This window comes from Artemia sp. Qi Xiang Cuo, chromosome 6 (assembly GCF_049724085.1).
Source record: "Artemia sp. Qi Xiang Cuo chromosome 6, ASM4972408v1, whole genome shotgun sequence".
Taxonomy (NCBI): Eukaryota; Metazoa; Arthropoda; class Branchiopoda; order Anostraca; family Artemiidae; genus Artemia; species Artemia sp. Qi Xiang Cuo.
The window spans coordinates 46,366,737-46,389,752 of NC_142799.1; the positions used below are offsets into that span (position 1 = coordinate 46,366,737).

Sequence of the window (23,016 nt, forward strand, 5' to 3'; positions counted from 1 at the left end):
GTAAAAGTAGTATTTATGGAGTAAAAATCAATATCAGACGAATTTACGTATGCAAATGGGGAAGGAAGTTAACTAAAGGAGGAGGGGGGGGATCTTTTCTTTTCGTAAGTATTTTCAAAGTTGTACGTTTTGATGAGTCACCCATGTTTTGTCTCACAAGTGGGAGACCGAATTCATTTCTGACGTCCGACAGGCTTCACTGCTTGTACGAGGGCTATCCAGAATTAAAAATGCTAACCTTTTGGAATTAAAAATAAACAAGATATAAGAAAAAAAATATTATATACAGTTGAAAGCCACACTTAAATATAACTTTTCAGCGTGGTCACCACTCACATTTAGGCACTTGTCATCGCGATAAATGAGCTTGGCAATTCCTTGCTTGTAAAATCCTGCTGCTGTATCTTGATTTTTGTGGGTTTCTGTCATGACTTTTGGTACCCAGCATACACAAAACTTATGGTAATCGAGTTTATCTGTGGTGTTGTCGTGCTACAAACTTCGTGGAAAACTAAGCGAGATATCTATTATTGTGAATCTTCGGTTTCTTTCCTGGGAACTTTGCATCGACAAACTGAACGAATTTTGCGATCATTATTGTTAGGCTCTTTTCAAGTCAAAGGCACCATCGAGGCATTCCACCTTCAGTAATACTGTTATCCTCATACATTTCACGAAGATACTGATAAATTTCTATTAATTCGTAGTTTTCGTACCCAAAAACTTCATTACTGTACGCACCTAACAGTTCGCAGAATTGTTTAGTAAAAGGCGGACATTTCAAACTGTCATTGTAACTCAATGGGATAAAACACGAACCTGTCACTAGTCCGGCTAGATGCCGACTGAGCGGCGTAACGTCAACACTGAGACGGCCGTGCTAGACCCGATCCTCACGGGCACAGATGGAAACGTAACCTGCTCTCTGGATAGCCCTCGTATTATTATAAGTTCAAATTTGAGAATTCAAAAGTAAGCTTACAGTTCTTGCAGCTTGAGATTCGATTCTTGCAGCTTGAGATTCGATTCTTGCATTCTGTGACAAAGCCAGGTTTACCATATTCATAGCCAAGGTATCTGGTGACACAGGATTCTCATTGTTTAACGGTGACCTAAAAATAATAATAAAATCTCAACTAACTTCAGTAAGCAAAACACACCACAGTATCCATGATAAAAAGGCATATGACACTTTCCGTTCCAATATCGGTTTTCGAGAAGTCTCAAAATCTATTAATCAGCCACTGTGGCCAAATAGAACCGTTCCCTCTGTGCAACTACAATATCTAATCATATAGAGACAAGATTAAATGCCAGCGATGTTCGTTCTCAAATCTCTGTAGTTTTTTGGAAAATCCTCTACTACCTGGTTTTCTAAATCTTGGAAAACAAAACACTATATTAACTTTGCCGATTCTCTTATGCGAAAAAGCAACGCTTCGAAAAACTACAGGAGTCGAGAGTTCTAACTGAGTTTACTGAAACCACAGCGTCCTGGAGGTGCGTTGACACGGAGGTACAGTGTTCAGAGCTCTGCTTTGATAAAAAAAAAAAAAAAAGCTAGGTTTTGTCAATTCATGAAATTAAGGTCCCAGGATTTTATCCATTAGAAAAGAAAGAGGAGGTGTACTTGTTTTCACTCGCGAGTACGAACCACCAAAGCTGATAATTATCTCTGGTACATCCTTCTACAAGGAGATAAATTTAATCAGTATTTTGTGTTGACGTTTACCGTTTACGGATTTTTGTTCCATTTCCCTTTGTTTTCAACAAGTCCAAGCTTTGGATAAAAAAGATTTTTCACGAAATTCCAGCCAAATTTTGATTTAATTAAAACGAAATATCCCTTGTGTGGTATTCTAATTCCGGGCGATACGAACGCTTTTAAATTGTACTACTTCTAGACAAATGTAGCAATTAAAAACGTAGTTAAGTTTCTCACTAAATTTGTACGAATGTGAATAACAAGTACTTCCTTTCTTCCGCCCTTCTGGCCTTTCCGACGGCGAAGGGGGCCCGTCGGTTAAATAAATTTTTACGAATCATCCATAGGTGCTGGATGAGGCGTTCGCGTCTGGTCCCAGGAACAAATCCTGGCCCCTCTTAGTTTCTGGTTATCATTTTTTATTTTTACCGCCTCAAATTCTTCGTCACAGCAGCCTCCTTCGTCCACGATTTTCGCCCAAAGACAAATTACCAACCCTCCTTATTCCACTTCGAAACATGGATAACTAGTGAATAGTGGAACTTATTCCGTAAATATAAAGTTCAAGAGTGAATAATGTCCTAAATTAACTTTTACCAACAGTTCAAACATGTTTTCTAGAAAAAAAAAACGTCTAATAGTTTAAATGATAGGCCTTTAATTAATACGTATGTTAAGAATTGGATTCGTACTAAAAAGATGTATTCTAAACTAGGGATATATGGAGCAGATGAAATAAGTAACATTATTAAAATAGAAATAAGAAATTCTTCAACCCTTTTTCTTAAATTTCAAAACTGAAACATGTCTACAAGAATGGTATAAAAATGTAAACGAAGACGAAGAATAGAAATTTTAGTTTTCAAATTATTAGAGGCTGTGTATTTTTATTATCATATAGAGGAAGAGCCTTGTACTACTGCAACTGATTTGAATAAGAATTGTGCATAGATTGTGCATTCTACCACCCCTTGTTAATAATTCTCCTATTGTCGTCTCGCATAATTGCTCCCTCATTCATCATTACAATGTCTCTCTTAACCAGGTTGAAAGGAGAATAGCAAGTCTTTACAAGAGAAAACAGTATTGGTACCTTATAAGTCCCGTTTCCCTTGTAAAGGCTTCTTTTGGCGCGATTTCTTGACCATTTTCTAGTATTAATAAAAAAAACTTTCCGAAAAATAAGTTTTTCAAAGAAAAGTAAAGGCCATTTTAAACTTAAGATCAGGAGATACAAATACTTGTTAAAATTCAAACCCAAAACGACCAGAAATTACTATCAATGAGTAAATAAAACCCAAAACGAACAGAAATTAAATAAACAATCATAGCAAAACAAATACAACAAGTAATAATATAAATGAATAAATAGATCTTAAAGCGAGTAAGGCTTAAATTGAATATGAAAATCAAGCTTAAAACGAAAACAAATATTTTGCTATTAAAGTATAATGAAACTTAAAACAAACGGAAATTAAATAAACAATCAATGCAAACAAACATACAATATATATTAATGTAAATGAATAAATACATCTTAAAACGAGAATCAAGTTTGAATCGAATAAAAATAAGTACAAACAAGAGTTTGGGTATCGTCTCATTGCAGAAGCCTAAAACCTACTGCATCACTGGTGGTTTACTGAAAACCATTCATTGAAATATTTTCACTTTTGTAACTTTAAGAAATCAAAAATTAATTAAGATTTTAGGGAATAAATATCAGCATATGTATATTAAATTGACAATGCACATTTATTTTCAGTAAACTCATTTGAATTTCTTTTCAGTAAATTACAAATTATATTCTGGCTTTTAGAAAGCATAGGGGTTTTGAACCCTACTCACATTAATTTATGCTCGTTTTGAGTTATGAACAACAGACAGCTTGCATAACTTGTGGACAGCGATTGACAACAATGAATGGATTGAAAAATAGCTCCAATAAGGGGGTTTAGACCACTTCACTTGCTGACACAAAGGGATCACGACTGTTTGGAATTGACCTTAATAGGAATTTGTGTGCCAAAGCAATTTTGCATCTATCAACAGTGTATGTATTTTAACCTTATAATTGGATAATTATAATAGATTTCCTACGTGTTCTTCCCATACAAAACCCATTCTCATAAGTGATAAACCCCCCTTAATAAGTTATGCCCCAGGGCATAACTTACAACGCCTACCCCCGGGCCATGGTGGGATGTGTCGACGACGGAATTTTTGGTTATCAGAACATTGAACTATTTTAAAAAAAGTATATCTCAAAATTTTTATCTAATACATTTAGTGTGTGGAGGAAGAGGGGCTAGTTGCCCTTCAATCTATTTTGACTCTTAAAAAGTGAACAAGAACTTACAATTTTCAATCAAATGAGCCCTCTCTAAAGATTATACGAGCATCCCTTCCATAAGAAATAATATGAAGGATTCGGAGAATCCTTAGATTACAACCCTTGCCCTAAGGGCTTTGGGGGAGTTGTAATCCTCAAAGACCTAATTTCCAGAACTCGAAACTACGTTTAATAAAATGGCTGACTTAAAATTTTCTTTGGATATGTTTGAGAAAAAGGTGGCCGTGAGAGGGGGGTTAGTTGACTTTGAATCACTTTCGATTATTACAAAGTGTACTAGCCCTCCGAATTTCCAATTGAATGAGCCTTTTCTGAAGTTTCTACGACACCACCTTCTATAAAAACCTTATATGCCCCCAGAGCATAATTTAAAACCCTTGTCGTGAGGGATGAGGAGGATTGTCCTCCACAATAACATGTTTTCCATCTGTGAATCAAATACGCTGAACAAAATGGCTTTCTAAAAATTTCTATTGGATGTGTTTGGGGAAGTGATGGGCTTGGAGGGGGGGGCTAGTTGCCCTACAATCCCGTTAAAATGTTAAAAACGGAACTTGCCCTTTAACTTCCAATCGAATGATCCTTTTTTGAAGTTTCTATGACAACGCCTTTTATAAAAACCTTACATGTCCCCAGGGCATAACTTAAAAACATTGCCCTGAGGCTTGTGGGGGAGTATTCTCCTCAAAAACCTGTTTTCTATCTTAAAATCAACTACGTTGAAAAAAATGTCTGTCTCATAATTTTGATGGGATGTTTTTGGAGTAATTATGGGCGTGGGGGGAGGGGTTAGTTGCCCTCCAATCACTTTCGACTATTAAAAAGGGCACTATCCCTTTGAATTTCCAATCGAATGAGCCTTTTTTGAAGTTTCAAAATCTCAAAATTTTGATTGGATGTGTTTGGGGAAATGATGGGCGTAGGGGGGGGGGGCTAGTTGCACTCCAATCACTTTTGACTGTTAAAAAGGGCACTAGCCCTTTAATTTCCAATCAAATGAGCCTGGTTTGAAGTTTCTACGACAACGCCTTCTATAAAAACCTTATATGCCCCCAGGGCATAACTTAAAACCCTTGCCCAGAGGGTTGTGGGGGAGTGTCCTCCTCAGAAATATATTTCTATTTGGAAATCAACAACTCTGAACAAAATGGCTATCTCAAAACTTTGATTGGATGTGTTTGGGGAAATGATGGGCGTGGGGGGGGGGGGCTAGTTGCACTCCAATCACTTTCGACTATTAAAAAGGGCACTACCTCTTTAATTTCTAATCGAATGAGCCTGTTTTGAAGTTTCTACGACAACACTTTCTATAAAAACCTTATATGCCCCCAGGGCATAACTTAAAACCCTTGCCCGGAGGGTTGTGGGGGAGTGTCCTCCTCAAAAATATATTTTCTATCTGGAAATCAACTACGCCAAACAAAATGGCTATCTGAAAATTTTAATTGGATGTGTTTGGGGAAATGATGGGCGTGTGCGGAGGGGGCTAGTTACACTCCAATCACTTTCGACTATTAAAAAGGGCACTAGCCCTTTAATTTCCAATCGAATGAGCATTTTTGAAGTTTCTACGACAAAGCTTTATATAAAAACCTTATATGCCCTCATGGCATAACATAAAAACTTTGGCCCGGGGGTTGTAGGGGAGTATCCTCCTCAAAAATATATTTTCTATTAGGGAATCGACTACGCTGAACAAAATGGCTATCTCCAAATTTTGATTGGATGTGTTTGGGGGAATGATGGGCGTGGGGGGGGGGGATAGTTGCCCTCCAATCACTTTCGACTATTAAAAAGGACACTATCCCTTTGAATTTCCGATCGAATGAGCCTTTTTTGAAGTTTCTACGACAACGCCTTTTATAAAAACCTGCCTCCAGGGCATATCTTAAAACCCTTACCCTGAAAGTTCTGGGGGAGTGTCCACCTCAAAAATATATTTTCTATCTGGAAATCAACTACGCTGAACAAAATGGATATCTGAAAATTTTAATTGGATGTGTTTCAGGAAATGATGGGCGTGGGGGGAGGGGGCTTGGTACACTTCAATAACTTTCGACTATTAAAAAGGACACTATCCCTTTAATTTCCAAGCGAATCTGCATTTTTTGAAGTTTCTAAGACAACGCCTTCTATGAAAACCTAATATGCCCCCAGGGCACAACTTAAAACCCTGGCCCTGAGGGGTGTGGGGGAGTGTCCTCCTCAGAAATATATTTCTATTTGGAAATCAACAACGCTGAACAAAATGGCTATCTCAAAACTTTGATTGGATGTGTTTGGGGAAATGATGGGCGTGGGGGGGGGGGGGGCTAGTTACACTCCAATCACTTTCGACTATTAAAAAGGGCAGTAGTCCTTTAATTTCCAATCGAATGAGCCTGTTTTGAAGTTTATACGACAACACCTTCAATAAAAACCTTATATGACCCCAGGGGATATCTTAAAACCCTTGCCCTGAGGGTTGTGGGGGAGTATCCTCTTCAAAAATATATTTTCTATCTGGAAATCGACTACGCTGAACACAATGGTTATTTCAAAATTTTGATTGGATATGTTTGGGGGGATGATGGACGTGGGGGGGGGGCTAGTTGCCCTCCAATCACTTTCGACTATTAAAAATGGAACTAGAACTCTCGATTTCCAATAGAATGAGCCCCTTTTGAAGCTTCTACGACGACCCCTTCCATATGAAGTGCCTCTGGGAAAAAAAATAATAATAAATAATAAAACATTGGAGCCGTATGGCCTTTACTATAGGCAACGCTACAGCGTTGCCTCTGATTCTCAGCATAGTAACTGAAATTGGAATTTAAAAGAAAAATTGCTCAATCTTTACGACATTTTCACGTAAGCAAAAAAGCTAGAAGAGGCTCTTCCCAGCAACAATTACAAGAGAGTTCAGAAACTTATTAGAAGAGTAGACACTTCAAAGGATCTCATTGGTTGGTTAGAAAACACCTCTGGCATGTTTTTACTCATAGAAATCGTGACGAATATACTCCAATTTGCTAAGGTGGTAGATAATTCCTCTCATTTGGCTGACAATCATCACCATCGCATTTTCAAATGTGTTGAATACCCCCAAAGCTAGATACCAAGGATGCAAAGCTGGGAAATGTTATTTATCACAAACAATATGATGGAAATAGTTCTAGAAAATAGTTTGTGAAGTCGGTGATAGCGCCTTAGGGAAGAACGTTAGAATCCAGCTAGGTATATTAGTGAAAATGCTGATTATGTCTAATAGAGAGGAGGAGGCACTTGTACAAGAATTATTTGAGTGATAGATCATCCGGGTTGCAGCGGTAGCTAGCAACCTAGTAAGGGACGATCACGTCCAATGTTAAGAAATATAAAAACCCATAGCTCCTAAAAAAAAGAGTCAGATCAAAACAAAAAGTACTCCATTAGAACCGTCTTGTCCGAAACCCCTATATAGGAAACTTTCTGTCCCTTGGCTTGAACAGCGAGGGAAATATATTGGCTTGAACAGCGAGGGAAATATATTGGCTTGAAAATAAAGAAAAGTGGCAGCTACTACAACATTCTGCCTAAACGGGATATTTTTTTTTTTCTTTTCTTTTTTTTCTTTTCCACAGATAGCTTGGCACTGGAACATCGTAGAGAGTTGTTCAATATCTCATTTTAAAGAAAATTAATTGGGTTAAAAATCTTTTGTAACTAAAATAAATTATTTCTAAAAGAGAATATATTTTTCCACTAAAAACTGTATTTTTGATGTCTTCATACTGCAGTCTTTTCAAAGATATTTGATTTTTGTACATAAATCATAATCGTATACCAGCGGTAAGATTCGATTACAGTAAGGACCGAAGTCTATCTCATAGCACTGATACAACATGGAAAAGAAAAAGAGGTATGTGGTATATATGACATCATACGAGGTTACACTTGATTTTAAATAAATCCAAACAGCTTTCAAATAATTCGTGGTAACGAATTGTAAGTAAAATGCGACCCGGCTCAATAGTAACCGAGACTCTAAAAAACAGAATTTTGATACCAATACATGCATCAAAAGAATTGAATTTTTATGCCCGGGTTGCAGTGGTAGCTTGCAACCCAGTAACAGACGTTCACCACCTATGCTAAGATGCATCACTTAAAGAAGAAAATTGTCCTGACTGGACAGTTCACCCAGCAAAGAACTGAAATGCAGAAAAACCAGAAAACTGACAAGAAATTAGCCAAGACTTTAAAGCAACTTAACCCCAGCAATGCAATCAATGTTCAGAAAACGCTAGACAGACCGTACAAACAGGCCATTATACTTGGTTATGCAAAACACCCATTATTTTACAAATCTCTTTTCCACAGATAGCTTGGCATTGGAACATCGTAGAGAGTTCTTCAATAGCGCATTTTAAATGAAAATTAATGGTGTTAAAAACCTTTTGTAATTAAAACAAATTATTTTTTAAATATAATAATTTTTTTACAAAAAACTACATATTTCATGTTAAAGATTTATCAATGACGTCATAATCGTAGGTTGTAGCTAGATCGTCTCTTACTATTCCAATTAAGAAAAAGCCATAGGCTTTTTTCTGTTTGTAATTTTACATCAAACATGCCGCTTTTTCTTTTTCTTTTCTTTTTTCGTTGATTTACCCTTTTTTCTTTTTCCCTGGGGTGATTGTATCGACCCAGAGATCCTACAATTTTGCAAGAGGGCTTATTTAAACAGAAATTAAAAGTTCTATTGCCTTTTTTAATAATGTGTTATAGTGACCACATCAAAAAAGTGGTTAAGTTAGTCCTAATGAAATATACAAACATGACGAAAATATAATACTAAGATAAATATGTAAACTACAACAGAGAACTACGGAAAGTGGGCCACCCAGAACGCATTATATTAAATACCTAACCTAACTTACGCTATATACTAAATATTTAATTAAAATATACCTGTATAGAAGTTTATCTCACTGAGAAAAAGTTAGTTCCGAATGCAGACGAAAAACCAATTTTACTCAGATCAAGAACAACAAAAACAAATAAATCGAAAACATTCAATCACTATTTTATATATTTTCGTAGACTAAGTAATATTTCTGTTTTTTGTACGGTTTTTTGGTGGAGGGGCTGCATCACAAAAATAAGAATAATGTCGTACATACCCAACCCCGTTTTTGATAAGCACAATGAAGGCCATGACAAGTACAGGAACTTGATTTTTAAAAATATGCCGTGGTACATGTTCTAGGCGGCAACAAATAACAATGAATAGGAAATTGTCTATACCCTATTTTGCACAAAGCCTTGAGATATCTTGTCGAAACTTTCAGTAATTTTTGCTAGTTCTTTTTGTTTGTTTTTGTTATTGTGGGGAGGGAGGGGGGGGGGTAAGTGGGTAAGAGGACTTACAATTTTGGGGGAGTCGAGAAACTATTTTTCCCCAATCTTCCCAGAATAGTGGCGATGATTTTTCTATGCATGTCGTCTGACAAGCTATTTGGCAAGTTAAGTACAATACCAGGACGACAGGCACAAACAAAGAAAGTAAAATCAGAGCTACTATTCTGTGAAGACTATAGAAAACCAGCTTCTTCTCTCCCAAAAACTCTCTGTCCTCTTACCCCCCCCCCCCCCCAAATAAAAAAAAACGAAATATTCCTTAAAGTTTCGACACGATTTCTCCGTCCGTGAGGCAAAATAGGGTATACTTGTCAAACTATGTAACCTTTTAATGTAACCTACTGATGCGTCCAATTTCTTCTATAATAAGATATAACTGCGTTTCCCAAGGGAAAGAAACAACAAAAAACCCATATTATCTTGTGCATATCCCAAAAAACAATTGAAGTAGGTCTGGGATCTTCAGGAGTGTTGCCTATTATATACAGTAGCTTTATGCCATAATTTTCAGACGAACTAATTGCAGATAAGTGTTATGAACGCTTGAGAATTATAAAGAGTAAAATTATTCCCCTTTGATAGATTTAATGTCACTTTACTTTCATGAGAACAAATTGCGTTTTAAATGCTCTTGTTTAACTTAGTCTATGGGGATCAATTCTAGTAATCAATGTTTCACCGACTTCCTGTGCTCTGCTGACACTATTATAATCAATTAACTTTAACGGATTCGTCAGTTAAAAACAAAAAATTTCACATTTCTGTAAATAGGGGTTTTAAACCTCTGCATCAGGGTTATCCAACATGCTGATTTTGATCGTCTAATTGTCATCAAGATCACTTGCCTTTTCTGGGAGTCCCAGACTAGGACGTTTTCACCCTTTTTGGAATATCAAGCAATTTTCTCAGGCTTGTAACTTTTGATGCATAACTTTTGAATGTCCCAGAAGCTTTCTATGCTTTCACATGTGTTCCACATGGAGCTGTTGCACAAACAGCTCATCCCATTTAAAATGCCATCAGCGGTCCAGTGTATATTACCCTGGAACCCGTATTTTCGCAGGAACTTACTCGAAATGCCTTTGAAACCAACTCGAGATTTCGAAACCTACTTGTAATTCCTAAAAACATCTAATAATAGCATTGGACTACTAATTATCGATTTTCATATATGTATTGAAATAAATTAATTTAAAATTGGATTCTTTAAAATTTAGGGTTACAAAGGTGAAGCCAAGTTTTGCGTTCAAGGGAAATCTGACCCGTAAAAAAAATCTAATGTCGCTTATGTTTTTAAGTTCTCCAGAGCACTTGCATCTCGTCCCGGCTTTATCAACCATAAGAAAAAGTCTTTGCCTGTTTCTCAGCTAGTCCTAGTAAAGAAAAAGTCACGTTGTCGGCACTTTGCGCAAGTCACTCTTTTATGATGTCATTCATGTGTTATATAATGACGTATATGAAAATGTAGTTTGGTCAAAAACTGTATTCTATTTTAATTATATGTATTGTATGTTTTATATGTATTATATTCTTTTTTACTTACAAAAGCAGGTAGATATAGCAATTACCTTTCAAATGAGCACTTAAACATTACTCTATTTTTCATTAGCCTAGCTGAGTGGTAAATAAAATACAAACAAAAAAGAAAGAGGAGAATAATAGAAAAAAGTAGACATGTTGCTGCTTCCATTGTGAAAAGGCAATTTTCTTTGTTACTCAAGAAGGGAGACTATGATTCTCCTAAATGAGGTTTTTACCTATAGAGATTTAAATGGTGCAGTTTTCATTTTAACCCAACACCGTTTTTGTGGGGTTCTAGGTTATTTTTCGAAATGTCCATAGATTTTTTATTTTTGCAATAGAATTTTACCATTAAGTTTTAACCGGGATCATAGCTACTATTCTTAAATCAGCTTCAAATGGCGATTCTTCTTAACTCAACAGTTTGTTTTTAGTTCAAAACATGTTTGAAATTTTCGGTTACTGTGGGCTAGGGTTCCTCCTTTACTAGGTTACACCTGAGGGGGAAACCAAGATTTTAATTACCACACTATTTCAGAGATAGATATATAAATAAGAGCAATGTAAAGAGAGCAGAGAAAGCATTAAAATATGAATTAAGGAAGTGTGAAGTGGAGGCAACGGACAAAATTGCTGAAGATCTGGAAGATGCAGCCATACGGCATAATAGTAAATTATTGTACTCGCATGTTGAGTAAATTGAGAGGGGATAGTCAATATGGACTTGTTCCAGTTAAAGATAGAAACGGGGCTACAATTAGTGATAACGAAAGATTCAAAGAGAGATGAACAGAACATTTTGAAAATGTGCTAAACCGTGAAAAAGTTAAAGGACAAAATACAGAAAAGAACGAAAAATCTTGTGCCACTTCAGATGTGTAGGAGTATTTATTTTGTAAGGAAGAATTTGTGACAGTATTAAAAGGATTAAAAATAAGAGATTATGAATATGATTTTTGAAAATGGGGAAGTACCTAGCAGTTTTAGGATAACTCTAACTAAACCCCTCAACAAGAAAGGTGATGAGTATGGTGTTGTATTGAGTGAGTGTGGTAATTATAGAGGTATTAGCTTGATTTCTGTAGGAAGCAAATTCCTTAGTATGATGATACTTTTTAGACTTAGAGGTCCTGTAGGTACAGTTTGAAGAGAAGAGCGTGGTTTTAGGAAAGGGAGAGGATACATCAACCAAACTTTTATTCTTATCTTAATAATAGAAAAATGTCTCAATTATTATTATAATTCAGAGAGCAGGAAAGAGTAAAACGAATCTTAAAGTCCGCTAGTGGCTTAACAAAGCAAATGAGCACAATTATACCCAGAAACGAAAGCCGTATTTAAAACCATTGTACGAATATATGTTTCATCTGACATTTGTTTCTGTTATTAAAATATTACCCAGTTGATGGGAAATCTCAAGGGAGATTTCCTTCTTCTAACGGTTGATATGGCCTTCCAGTCCTAAGTAGCTGGGTTTTAACAATCAATGAGGCTATATAATATTGAAAATAATAATAATTGTGTCTTAAGAACTAAGCTATTCACCTCCTTAAAGAAAGAAACCACCTATTCACCTTCTCCAAAAAAAAGGAAAGAAAAAATACCACAACACAATATTTGTGCATGAGCACTAAGTTCTTAGTGCTCATGTTCCTTTTTTATTTTTATATAGTACTCCGTCATTCCCCTTTTTGTAGACGAGTAAGAAATACATAATTATTATTATTATTAATATCTGACAATTGAATTCGAGCAAGCTTTGTGTCTTAAGAACTAAGCTATTCACCTACTTACAGTTTATTTCCTTTCAGCAACCATGAAAAAATAATATTTTCTTTATGATAACATAAAAATTGCAAAGCATTAACTTCCAATATTTTTTGACATGGCCCTACCAACTTATAAAATAACTAGAAAAATCCAGAAGCCCAAAAATATCTGACATTAACATACCAGTTAGGATAGTTGAATGGGATTTGAACAGAGGGTACTGGTGGTTGTTGAACCAGAGGCTGAAACATCATCATCTGGTCTTGTTGTGGAAAAGGCTCAAAGCCAGGTGACAATCCATTAAATGACTCAAGCATACACTCTTCCATCAAGGCTTCCTCTTCTAATTGTTGTAATACCTATGATTCAAAGAAAGATAAGAGATGAGTTGTTATACAGACCATTCCTATTATAAATGAAATATACTTGCTCTGCAATATTAATGGTTGAAAAATCTATTAATTACATTTTTAGTTGAAGTTGTTTCTTTTAAGGTTGGAAATTTAGGGATTAATTGGGATTTTGTATCAAATTACAACTGACTTTCAAAAAACGTTGCATCAGCTATGCTAATCTTTGCTGAAGGCCCCTCCCCCCTCCCTGTTCTTTGAACATTATTATTTACTTATTATTTCATCTTGGATTTTGCTTCCAAAAACCCTACTTGCTGGACTTTCAAATAGCTAAATCTTTATATGCCTTTAAAAACTGGCTTTATTTGCGGTTGTCTGATCCTCTGCCATGCACAGACTTTATAGTATTTTATCTTTATAATCTATTTTTTTATCATGCTTTGTCTATGCTTCCGTTTTTTTGTGCATTGTATTTAATAAATTAAATACTAAATTTCTAAAAAGGTTGAAATAAACAGAAGGATAAAAGTGCTGGCCAATAACTAGGCATCCACAATTGGACACACAATGTAAGGGTGCCCCTAGGTTAAGATTGCCCAGAACATCCCATTGCATGGACAATTTTGGGCATCGCTAAATGTACCTACATCTGGTCATTAGTGGAATATATATAGAGCATCAAAACGTCAGAACTACAAAAATTTTCTAGTCCTCCAAGGAATAAAACTAGCCCCCTCTCACATGTGTATATTCATGTGTTATCTCATTTTTATTCTTTTAAAAGCAACAGGATTTCATAGAAGCTTAATTGGTAATTCATAAAACCATAAGCCTAAAGAGGCCTTATGAAATCACACAATATTTCATAAAACCCTCTTTATCCAAGAAGGTGCCCCCTATTTAAAATAATACTGGTTTTAAAACATTTTATTCTTTATAAAGCAAAAACCTGAAAAGTGTTTCTGGGCTATTTAGCAACATTACAATGATGTTACCTGTTGTTCCATCTTTTGGATAAGGTGTTCTCAAAATCACTAGGTTAGAGGGAGGTAAATATATATAAAATGTTGTTTAGACTACAAGAGTTGAAAAGCTGATCTCTAATGTCATGTCTGTCATTCTTCAGCAATCAATACTAGGGGTAAATAAATCAATATGTTGGATGAATCACAAAACAGAGAAATATATGGATAATGTCTAAGATTTCTGGAGGATTATATTTCAGTTCCAAAATTATGATTTTTTTTTTATCTTGAAAGCCAACGCCGAGTTTTGATGCAAGCTGAATGTATGTCAAAGGTTTTACCAGGTTTTAGGGATTTGGAATCATTATATATACAAATAGCCTAAGAAAATTTAGCATATTCTCATCAGGAAAAAGGGACAAGCAAAATTTGTTTGTAGGCCTATATATAAAAATAAAGATTTGAAAAAACATACTTGTCTCTCGAATTCCTCTTCATTTGCCATCCACATATATTCAGAAAAGTCTTCTGGTTCTGGTGCTTGGATTGTGACACCATTTCCAACTTCACCATTTTTAGTCTCATTTTCTTGGGACCTATTTTGTGCATCATTTGAATCTTCAGTTGGGTCCTTGTCAGTCTCATTTGGACCTTTCATTGTAGTAAAAGCTGATTGTGGATTGAAATTATTCTGAAAACAAATATAATTCAACACTAAGTTCCAAAAAATTGCCAAGTACTGCACACAATAATAGCCTGCATTTCAAATAAATAGTAAAATTTAAATAAAGCAAGTGTGATTAAAAATATGAGGGAGTACAACTCACTTTTTCTTTTATTATATATATAAATTTACAAACCAAACATGCCATTGAAAGTTTACAATGACAAAAATATTTTTGATTAAGATGCATTTTGCCTAACTCAATGGAGAAGTGTGCTGGTATGAGGAGGAACACATGATCCAACAGGCTTTGGTGTCATATGCTTTAGAAACAAACAAGATCTTTAAATTTGAATGCAGATTGCGAAGAAACTAGCAAAAACGACAAATAATCGATTTTGATTGCATACAAAAATAGCAGTAACCAAAATAAATACTACAGAATTTGTTGTATTTGTCCCTTGCAGTGAAAAAATACCAGGGCAATTATGAAAAACCATGCAAGATTTACAGGTGAAGGTCCATTAGATTTGGTGGGAACTATATTTTAATACTAAATTGGGGCAAACTCAATCACTGAATTTTCATTGAGACAAGAACACTATTTTGCAAGTCAATTACAATAGGTTTTGTGGGGGTTTTTTTCATTCACTATGGTACTTTTCAGTTTAGCAAAATCAGACAAAGCAAATGTAATCATTTTTGGTTCCTGTAAAACTCAAATAGAGAGCAGCATTTTCATGGCTCAATACAAAGCAGGCAATCATATGCAAATTTTACTAGCATTCTGAAAAGATGATATGGAAAGTTAAGCTAACTTTTGCTTATGACCCCCCCCCCCTGTCTCTCCCATTTCTTTAGACATTATCATCTGATCATTTACTCATTATTTCATGATGGCTTCTGCTTCTAAAATCTCTATTTAAATGGCTAACTACATCTATCCTTGCAGGCATTCCCAGAAATGAATCACAGAAATTATAAAAATATGCAAGAAGGAAAGCATGAAAAGTGGCAGCATAAGGAGTTGTGAGATTATTTTGTCAATCAAACAAAAGTATTTCTCAATATGGCTCATTTTCAATGAGGCATTTTTTACTTCTTTTTTTTTCCTTTTTTTATTCAAATTTTTTTTTTAATTCAAATCACTTTAATGCAGTACATTTATATTGCAAGGAAGAAATCAGATAGAGCTTTCCATTTTCAACTCTCAATACCAAATAAACTATTTGGTTTGCCATTCAATCGCTCTTTCCAAGTGCAGTAATTGCTAATATTGTAATTCCAGTACACTAATGGAGCCAGATATAGCCCTAAGCTATATAAAGAAAATTGCAGATGTTGTGGGGTTGCATAATTTTTACTCATTTCTCATCAACAGCTGGTTCATGACAAATAAACCCAAAATAAAAAAGCCAGCAAACTTTGTATTCATCCTAGAGCTATATTTGTCCCTGCTTTGTGTTTAGCATAGTGCAATTGCAATAGGGATGTTCTTTTGCACTAAGATCTTACATCTAAGAACTTTTTCAATAATCTGTGAGTCAGGTTTTCTTGTTGGAAACCACACAGATGTGCAGCATTCAACTACTGGTTGTGTCATTGTCTTATACAGCATAGTAAAGCTTTGCAGGTTAAACTTTCTTTTGAAACAAATCAAACTGTAATTGGCTTTACATGATACAGCTAATACTTGTTTATCAATCCTCAATTGATTATCAAAATCAATACCACGGTCCCTAATGGAATCAACAGAACATGTTACAACTTCACCAATAGAATTCTGGTAAGTTACTGTATTCACTAGATACATAGCAGATCCCTGACAGCCCCATAATCACTAACTGATGTGCACTGGATTTGTCTATACCACTAGCAAGTGCAATTTAAGGTAATTAAGGTAGTAATTCACCACATGGCATTTTACCTGATTAATAGACATTGAATTTAAATTACACCAACTAACCAATGCATTCAAATCATCCTGTAGAACATCCACACCCCCTTGGATATTGTGTGCCAGTGATTAACCTACTTAACGTTGAATATATTGGTGTTATTGCTGATTAAAAATTGTCATATTTACTTTTGGTCAAGTAACCTTGAATTAAGACTGATTAACAGTTTGTGAATCTGCAGTGTCTTGTTGGAATAAATGTTGGAAAAAAGAGGATACTCCCACTAAAACCCTTGGCCAGTCACCATTCCAACCTACTTTTAAAACTCTTCCTAGAACCCCCCTCCCCCAACTACGCGGTCCAAAACAGTTAGTCACTTGTCAGGAGTTCAGGCCTTAGCTGCAACTAACTCTAATGAAAGAGGTGAGATGCCTGGCAAAAAGAGGAAAAAGGATGAAACTCGTTCGCCAGAGATAGTGCAACCCCTCTCTTCAAGTGTCCCAGAAACTAGTACTACCAATTACCGCAATTATTATACTGTCTCAATCAAGAAAACCAATGGCCAACCCTTTTCAAAAGATCGAATAATGCAAATTAGGAAAGCAGTCTTTCTGATTGCCAAGGTAAATTTTGAACTTGTTTTCAAGCAGGACGAGTCTATTGATATTTATTTTACATCTTCTCAGGTGGCAAACCATTTCCTGTCAAAATCCAAAGAAATAATTCTTGATGGCTCAAAAATCTTAGCCACAAAAAAAAATGTGAAAAAGTTGCACAAGTATGTGCTGTATCGTGTTGATACCAGTATAAAAGTGGAGGAAATACAAACTGAACTAATAGATTCTTTATGTCTTCTCATAAATCCTTCAACTGCAATAAGGCTAAGTTTAAACACCCTCATTTCCTGCACAGTTGAGCTAAACAGAGAAATATTCTTGTATGGTATGTTCCTTTTTTTACAAGATTTATAAGACAAGCCCCTACAATACTCTACTTGTCTGGCCCATGGCCACAGCAAAAGATCACTGCAAACAGTCCCACCTGTCTTGCCTTAAGTGTGGGAAAACAGGCCACGCAATTAGTGAATGCCACAAGTCAGACCCTTTCTGCAGAAATTGTAACCATAAGGGACACACAGCCCTCCAAATACAATCATGCCTGGCTCACCAAAAACAAGTCATAATCCTTAGAACATCTGATAAAATGAACATACTCTACTCAGTTTTAGCTGCAAGAATCCCTCAGCAACCCACACCCCATCAGCCCAGTAGAAGCCAAGCAACAGTTGCTGTAGAAGATGCAAAGACAGTATCATTTCCAAAAGAGGGAAACAATGTTCATACTCAAGGTTCTAGTCAGTCTCCCCATCCCTTACCTAAGTATACTTCAACATCCTGCCCTCAAAAAGATTCATCTGAAAGTAGCCAAGAATGGCAAAGGCTTGCAACTTATCTCACAGTCAGTTACTTAATTGAGGTTAGTAATGAACCAAAAATATTCTCAAGAAGAAAGCTATCACTAAACTCATAGGTGATGACATCTTACAAACAGCTATAGCTCAACTATCTTCCATCAAAAAGGACATAGATTCCACACTGAAGCTACTAAAGCCTGTAGACTCAACTGCAAATCAAATTAATACAGGCTCTGACAATGCCACAACCCCCAATACGGTAGTCGGTGCCACTGCCCAAGTCAAAGGCAAGAAATCTAAGAAAAACGGCAAACTTTCCATCCCGGTCCAAAATTACCACCAATGATATTTCGTCGGCTGAAGAAGAATTCCAATATTTAAATCAAGGAAATGATGAAACTCTGACTGCAATGGATATTTAAATGTGTACTATGCAAGATTTTACGTTTCTCATGAATTTATCACTGTGCAATAATGTTGTTGTTAACTTTTATGATGACCAAAATAATTTGTCCACCAACCCCTTAGCTAGCCCCAATAGCCCCTTAAACCAAATTAACTGTGAATATCTCAACACTTCTGATCATGTGAAAAATGTAAACCTAAGCTAATGGAAGAGACCAAACTTATTGTAATTTGCTTTAACATCAAAAGCATATGAGATGAGTGGGCTAATTTTAAAGATTTAATTTTAATTAACAGTTACTGCCCTTTCAATGTAATTGGAATAATGGAGACGTGGCTTTCAGAAATTGATGATACTAATGATTTTTCCCTCCCTGGCTTTCAAGCTATTCATATTGAAAGAAAATTAACCAAGTCCTCTGGTGGCATTTCTCTTTACATCTGGTCAAGTCTAAAATTCACCAGGCTATTAGACTGCAAATCCTTATTCTTGCAACCTATAAATAATAGATACATTGATGCATTTATTCAATAATTGTAGACATAAGTGTTGATGACAATTCTTTCATTTTTTCATTGTTTTATAAACCACCCTCATTTCTGATACCTTTCTTTTGTAATCTGTTTGATGATGTTTCTAGTTTTATTAATTTACCACAAAAGAAGGCAATAGTTTTTGGGGACTTCAATTGTAATTTACTAAATGTTAGCAATAATAATGATTGTGATACCTTCTTTGAAACATTTACCTCAAGTGGTCTTCTTACCACAATCCTTTTTCCTACTAGAGTTGGTCCTATGAGGTCTACAGCTACTGTAACTGATAACATTTTTGTGTCCACTTCCCTGGGAAACCACCTGTCCTCCAATTTAATACTCTCTGACCTGTCAGACCACTTTCCAATCTATTTCTCCCTACCCTCCCTACCAACTACTCAACCCTCTAGAACTAATACCCTTACATCTAATAGAATATGTAATACTGTGAATATGAACCAGTTCACAGATCACTTGAAATCCTTTGACTGGTCCAAGGTTTTGGACTGTGAGGATGTTAATTCAGCCACAAGTGGTTTTACACAGGGACTGAGAGATCTTATCAGTTTAACCTTTTCAGTCTGTAAGTCAAACACCTATATCTTGCAAAACCGGTAGCATTATTGACCTAACTTATTATACAAAAAAAATACAAAAACTTATATACCAAACTTGTCCAGGAAGCAAAAAAAATTATTATTCAAAAATATCTCACTGCAAAGGGAACTTGCATAAAATTTGGTCCACAATTAATTAAACTCTTAAAAAAAAAGGGAATCCAAGATCTATTCATATCATAGGCAGCACAATAGCACTACTTAAGTAAAGAATGATCTGGGCACAATGTATTTTTTTTTTTTTTTTTTCTTTTCTTTCTCCATACCTGGGTACTTTGTGTCAAAGGAGTTGTCATAGAAAATTTGAAAAGGGCTCATTTGATTGGAAATTTGAGTGGCTAGTGCCCTTTTTAATAGTCGAAAGTGATTGGGGGGCATCTAGCCAACCCCCCCCCCCCGCCATGTCCATCATTCCCCCAAACACATCCAATCAAAATTTTGAGATAGCCATTTTGTTCAGCCTAGTTGTTTTCCAGATAGAAAATATTCTTTTGAGGAGGACACTCCCCCACAATCCTTGGGGCAAGATTTTAAGTTATGCCCTGAGGGCATATGGAACAATGTTGGCACAATGTATTATTTATTATTTTTTTCCTTTAGAGCAGGGCACTTTGTATCAAAGAAGTTGTCATAGAAACTTCGAAAAGAGCTCATTCAATTGGAAATTGGAGTGGCTTGTGCCATTTTCAATAGTCAAAAGTGATTCAAAGGCAACTAACATCCCTTCCACGCCCATCATTTCCCAAAACACATCCAATCAAAATGTTGAGATAGCCATTTTATTCTACGTAGTTGATTTCCAGATAGAAATCATGTTTTCGAGGAGGACACTCCCCCACAGCCTTCAGGGAAAGGGTTGTAAGTTATGCCTTGGGGGCTTATTAGGTTTTTATAGAGGTGTTGTTGTAGAAACTTCAAAAAAGGCCCATTCGATTGGGAATTAAAAGGGTTAGTGCCCTGTTTAATAGTCGAAAGTGATTGGAGGGCAACTAGCAACCCCCCCCCCCACACACACCCATCATTCCCCCAAAAACATCCAATCAAAATTTTGAGACAGCCATTTTGTTCAGCATAATTGATTTCCAGATAGGAAATGTGTTTTTGAGGAGGACACACCCCCACAACCGTCAGGGCAAGGGTTTTCAGTTATGCCCTGGGGCATATTAGAACAATGTTGGCACAATGTATCATTTATTATGTTTTTTGTTCAGACCAGGGCACTTCGTAACGAAGGAGTTGTCATAGAAACATCGAAAAGGGATCATTCAATTGGAAACTGGAATGGCTTACGCCCTTTGTAATAGTCGAAAGTGATTGGAAGGCAACTAAAACCCCTTCCACGCCCACCTTTTCCCAAAACACATCCAATAAAAATTTTTGGATAGCCATTTTGTTCAGTGCAGTTGATTTTCAGATAGAAATTATGTTTTTGAGGAGGACACTCCCTCACAGCCTTCAGGGCAAGGGTTGTAAGTTATGCCCTGGGGGCAAGTTAGGTTTTTATATAAGGAGTTGTTGTAGTAACTTCAAAAAAGGCTCATTCGATTTGAAATTCAAAGGGCTAGTGTCCTTTTTAATAGTTGAAAGTGATTGGAGGGCAACTAACCTCCCTCTCATGCCCACCTTTTCCCCAACCACATCCAATCAAAATTTTGAGATAGCCATTTTATTCAATGTAGTTTTAGTTCTTTAAATTAGGTTTTTGAGGATGACAACCCCCTCACAGCCCTCAGGGCAAGGGTTGTAAGTTATACTCTGGGGGCATATCAGGTTTTTATAGAATGCATTTTTATAGAAACTTCAGAAAGGGCTCATTTGATTAGAAATTGAAATGGCTATTGCCCTTTTTAATAGCCAAAAGTAATTGGAAGGCAACTAACACCCCTTCCATGCCCACCATTTCCCCAAACACATCCAATCAATTTTGAGATAGCCATTTTGTTCCACACAGCTTAAAGTTCAGAAAATTATACCTTTGAGCAGGACACTCCCATCAAAGTCTTCAGGGCAAGGGTTATAAGTTATACCCTGGGGGCATATAAGTTTTTATTGAAATCTTTGTCATAGAAACTTGAAAAAGGGCTCATTTGATTGGAAATTCAAAGGTCTAGTGCCCTTTTCAATAGTTGAAAGTGATTTAAGGGCAACTAATCCCCCTCTCTTGCCAACCTTTTCCCCAAACACATCCAATCAAAAGTTTTGAATAGCCATTTTTTTCAGTGTTGATGATTTCCAAATAAAAATTATGTTTTTGAGGAGAACACTCCCTCACAGCCCTCAGGGCAAGAGTTGTGTTATGCCCTGGGGGCATATAAGATTTTTATAGAAAGCATTGTCATAGAAACTTCAAAAATGGCTCATATGATTGGAAATTGAAATGGCTAGTGCCCTTTTTAATAGTTGAAAGTGATTGGAAGACAACTAACACCCTTTCCAAACCCACCATTTCCCCAAACATATCCAATCAACATTTTGAGATAGCCATTTTGTTCCATGCAGTTTAAAGTTCAGGAAATTATACTTTTGAGCAGGACACTCCCCCCACAGTCTTCAGGGCAATGGTTATAAGTTATGCCTGGGGGCATATAAAGTTTTTAGTGAAATCTTTGTTCTAGAAACTTCAAAAAGGGCTCATTTGATTGGAAATTCAAAGGGCCAGTGCCCTTTTTAATAGTTGAGTGGTCTGAGGGCAACTAACCCCCCTCTCACGCCTAGTTCTTTCCCAAACACATCGAATCAAAATTTTTAGATAGCCATTTCATTCAACGTAGTTAAAAGTTTTGGAAATTAGGTCTTTAAGGATGACAACCCCCCCCCCCCCCACACCCCTCCGGGCACGGGTTGTAAGTTATGCCCTGGGAGCATGTAAAGTTTTTTATAGAAAGCGGTGTTGTAGAAACATCAAAAAGGGCTCATTCAATTGAAAATTGAAAGGGCTAGTGCCCTTTTAATAGTTGAAAGTGATTGAAGGGCAACTAACCCTCCTCTCACGCCCACCATTTCTCCAAACACATCCAATCAAAATTTTGAGATATCCATTTTGTTCAACGTAGTCGAAAGTTCTGGAAATTAGGTCTTTTAGAATGATAACCCCCTCAGAGCCCTCAGTCCAAGTGTTGTAAATTATGCCCTGGGGGCATATAAGGCTTATATAGAAATTTGTTGTAAAAATTTCAAAAAATTGGCTCACCTGTTTGGAAACTGAGATGGCCCTTTCTAATAGTCAAAAGTAAGTGGAGAGTAATTGACCCCCCTCTCATGCCCACAATTTCCCCAAACACATTCAACCAAAGTTTAGAGTAGTCATTTTGTTCAACATAGTTGAAAGTTCAAGAAATTATGTATTTAAGAATGACAAACCCCCCAGAGTCCTCAGGGCAAAGGTTGTAAGTTACGGTTAAATCAAAATGCACTGTATTAATGCTAATT

The 23,016-nt window shown here is 36.1% G+C and overlaps 1 protein-coding gene across 2 annotated transcripts in view; it reads right to left on the minus strand.

The window, feature by feature from the left end:
• Paip2 (polyA-binding protein interacting protein 2) overlaps positions 1–23,016 on the minus strand; it is a 73,809-nt gene that overhangs the window by 7,396 nt on the left and 43,397 nt on the right. For both annotated transcript variants that reach the window (XM_089090781.1, XM_089090780.1), the window contains exons 2-4: positions 14,528–14,743; positions 12,918–13,093; positions 983–1,112 (exon numbers count right to left, since the gene is read on the minus strand). In XM_089090781.1, the coding sequence (XP_088946907.1) occupies positions 983–1,112; positions 12,918–13,093; positions 14,528–14,710 (489 nt within the window). In that variant the 5' untranslated portion in view covers positions 14,711–14,743. The remainder of the gene's footprint in view (positions 1–982; positions 1,113–12,917; positions 13,094–14,527; positions 14,744–23,016) is intronic.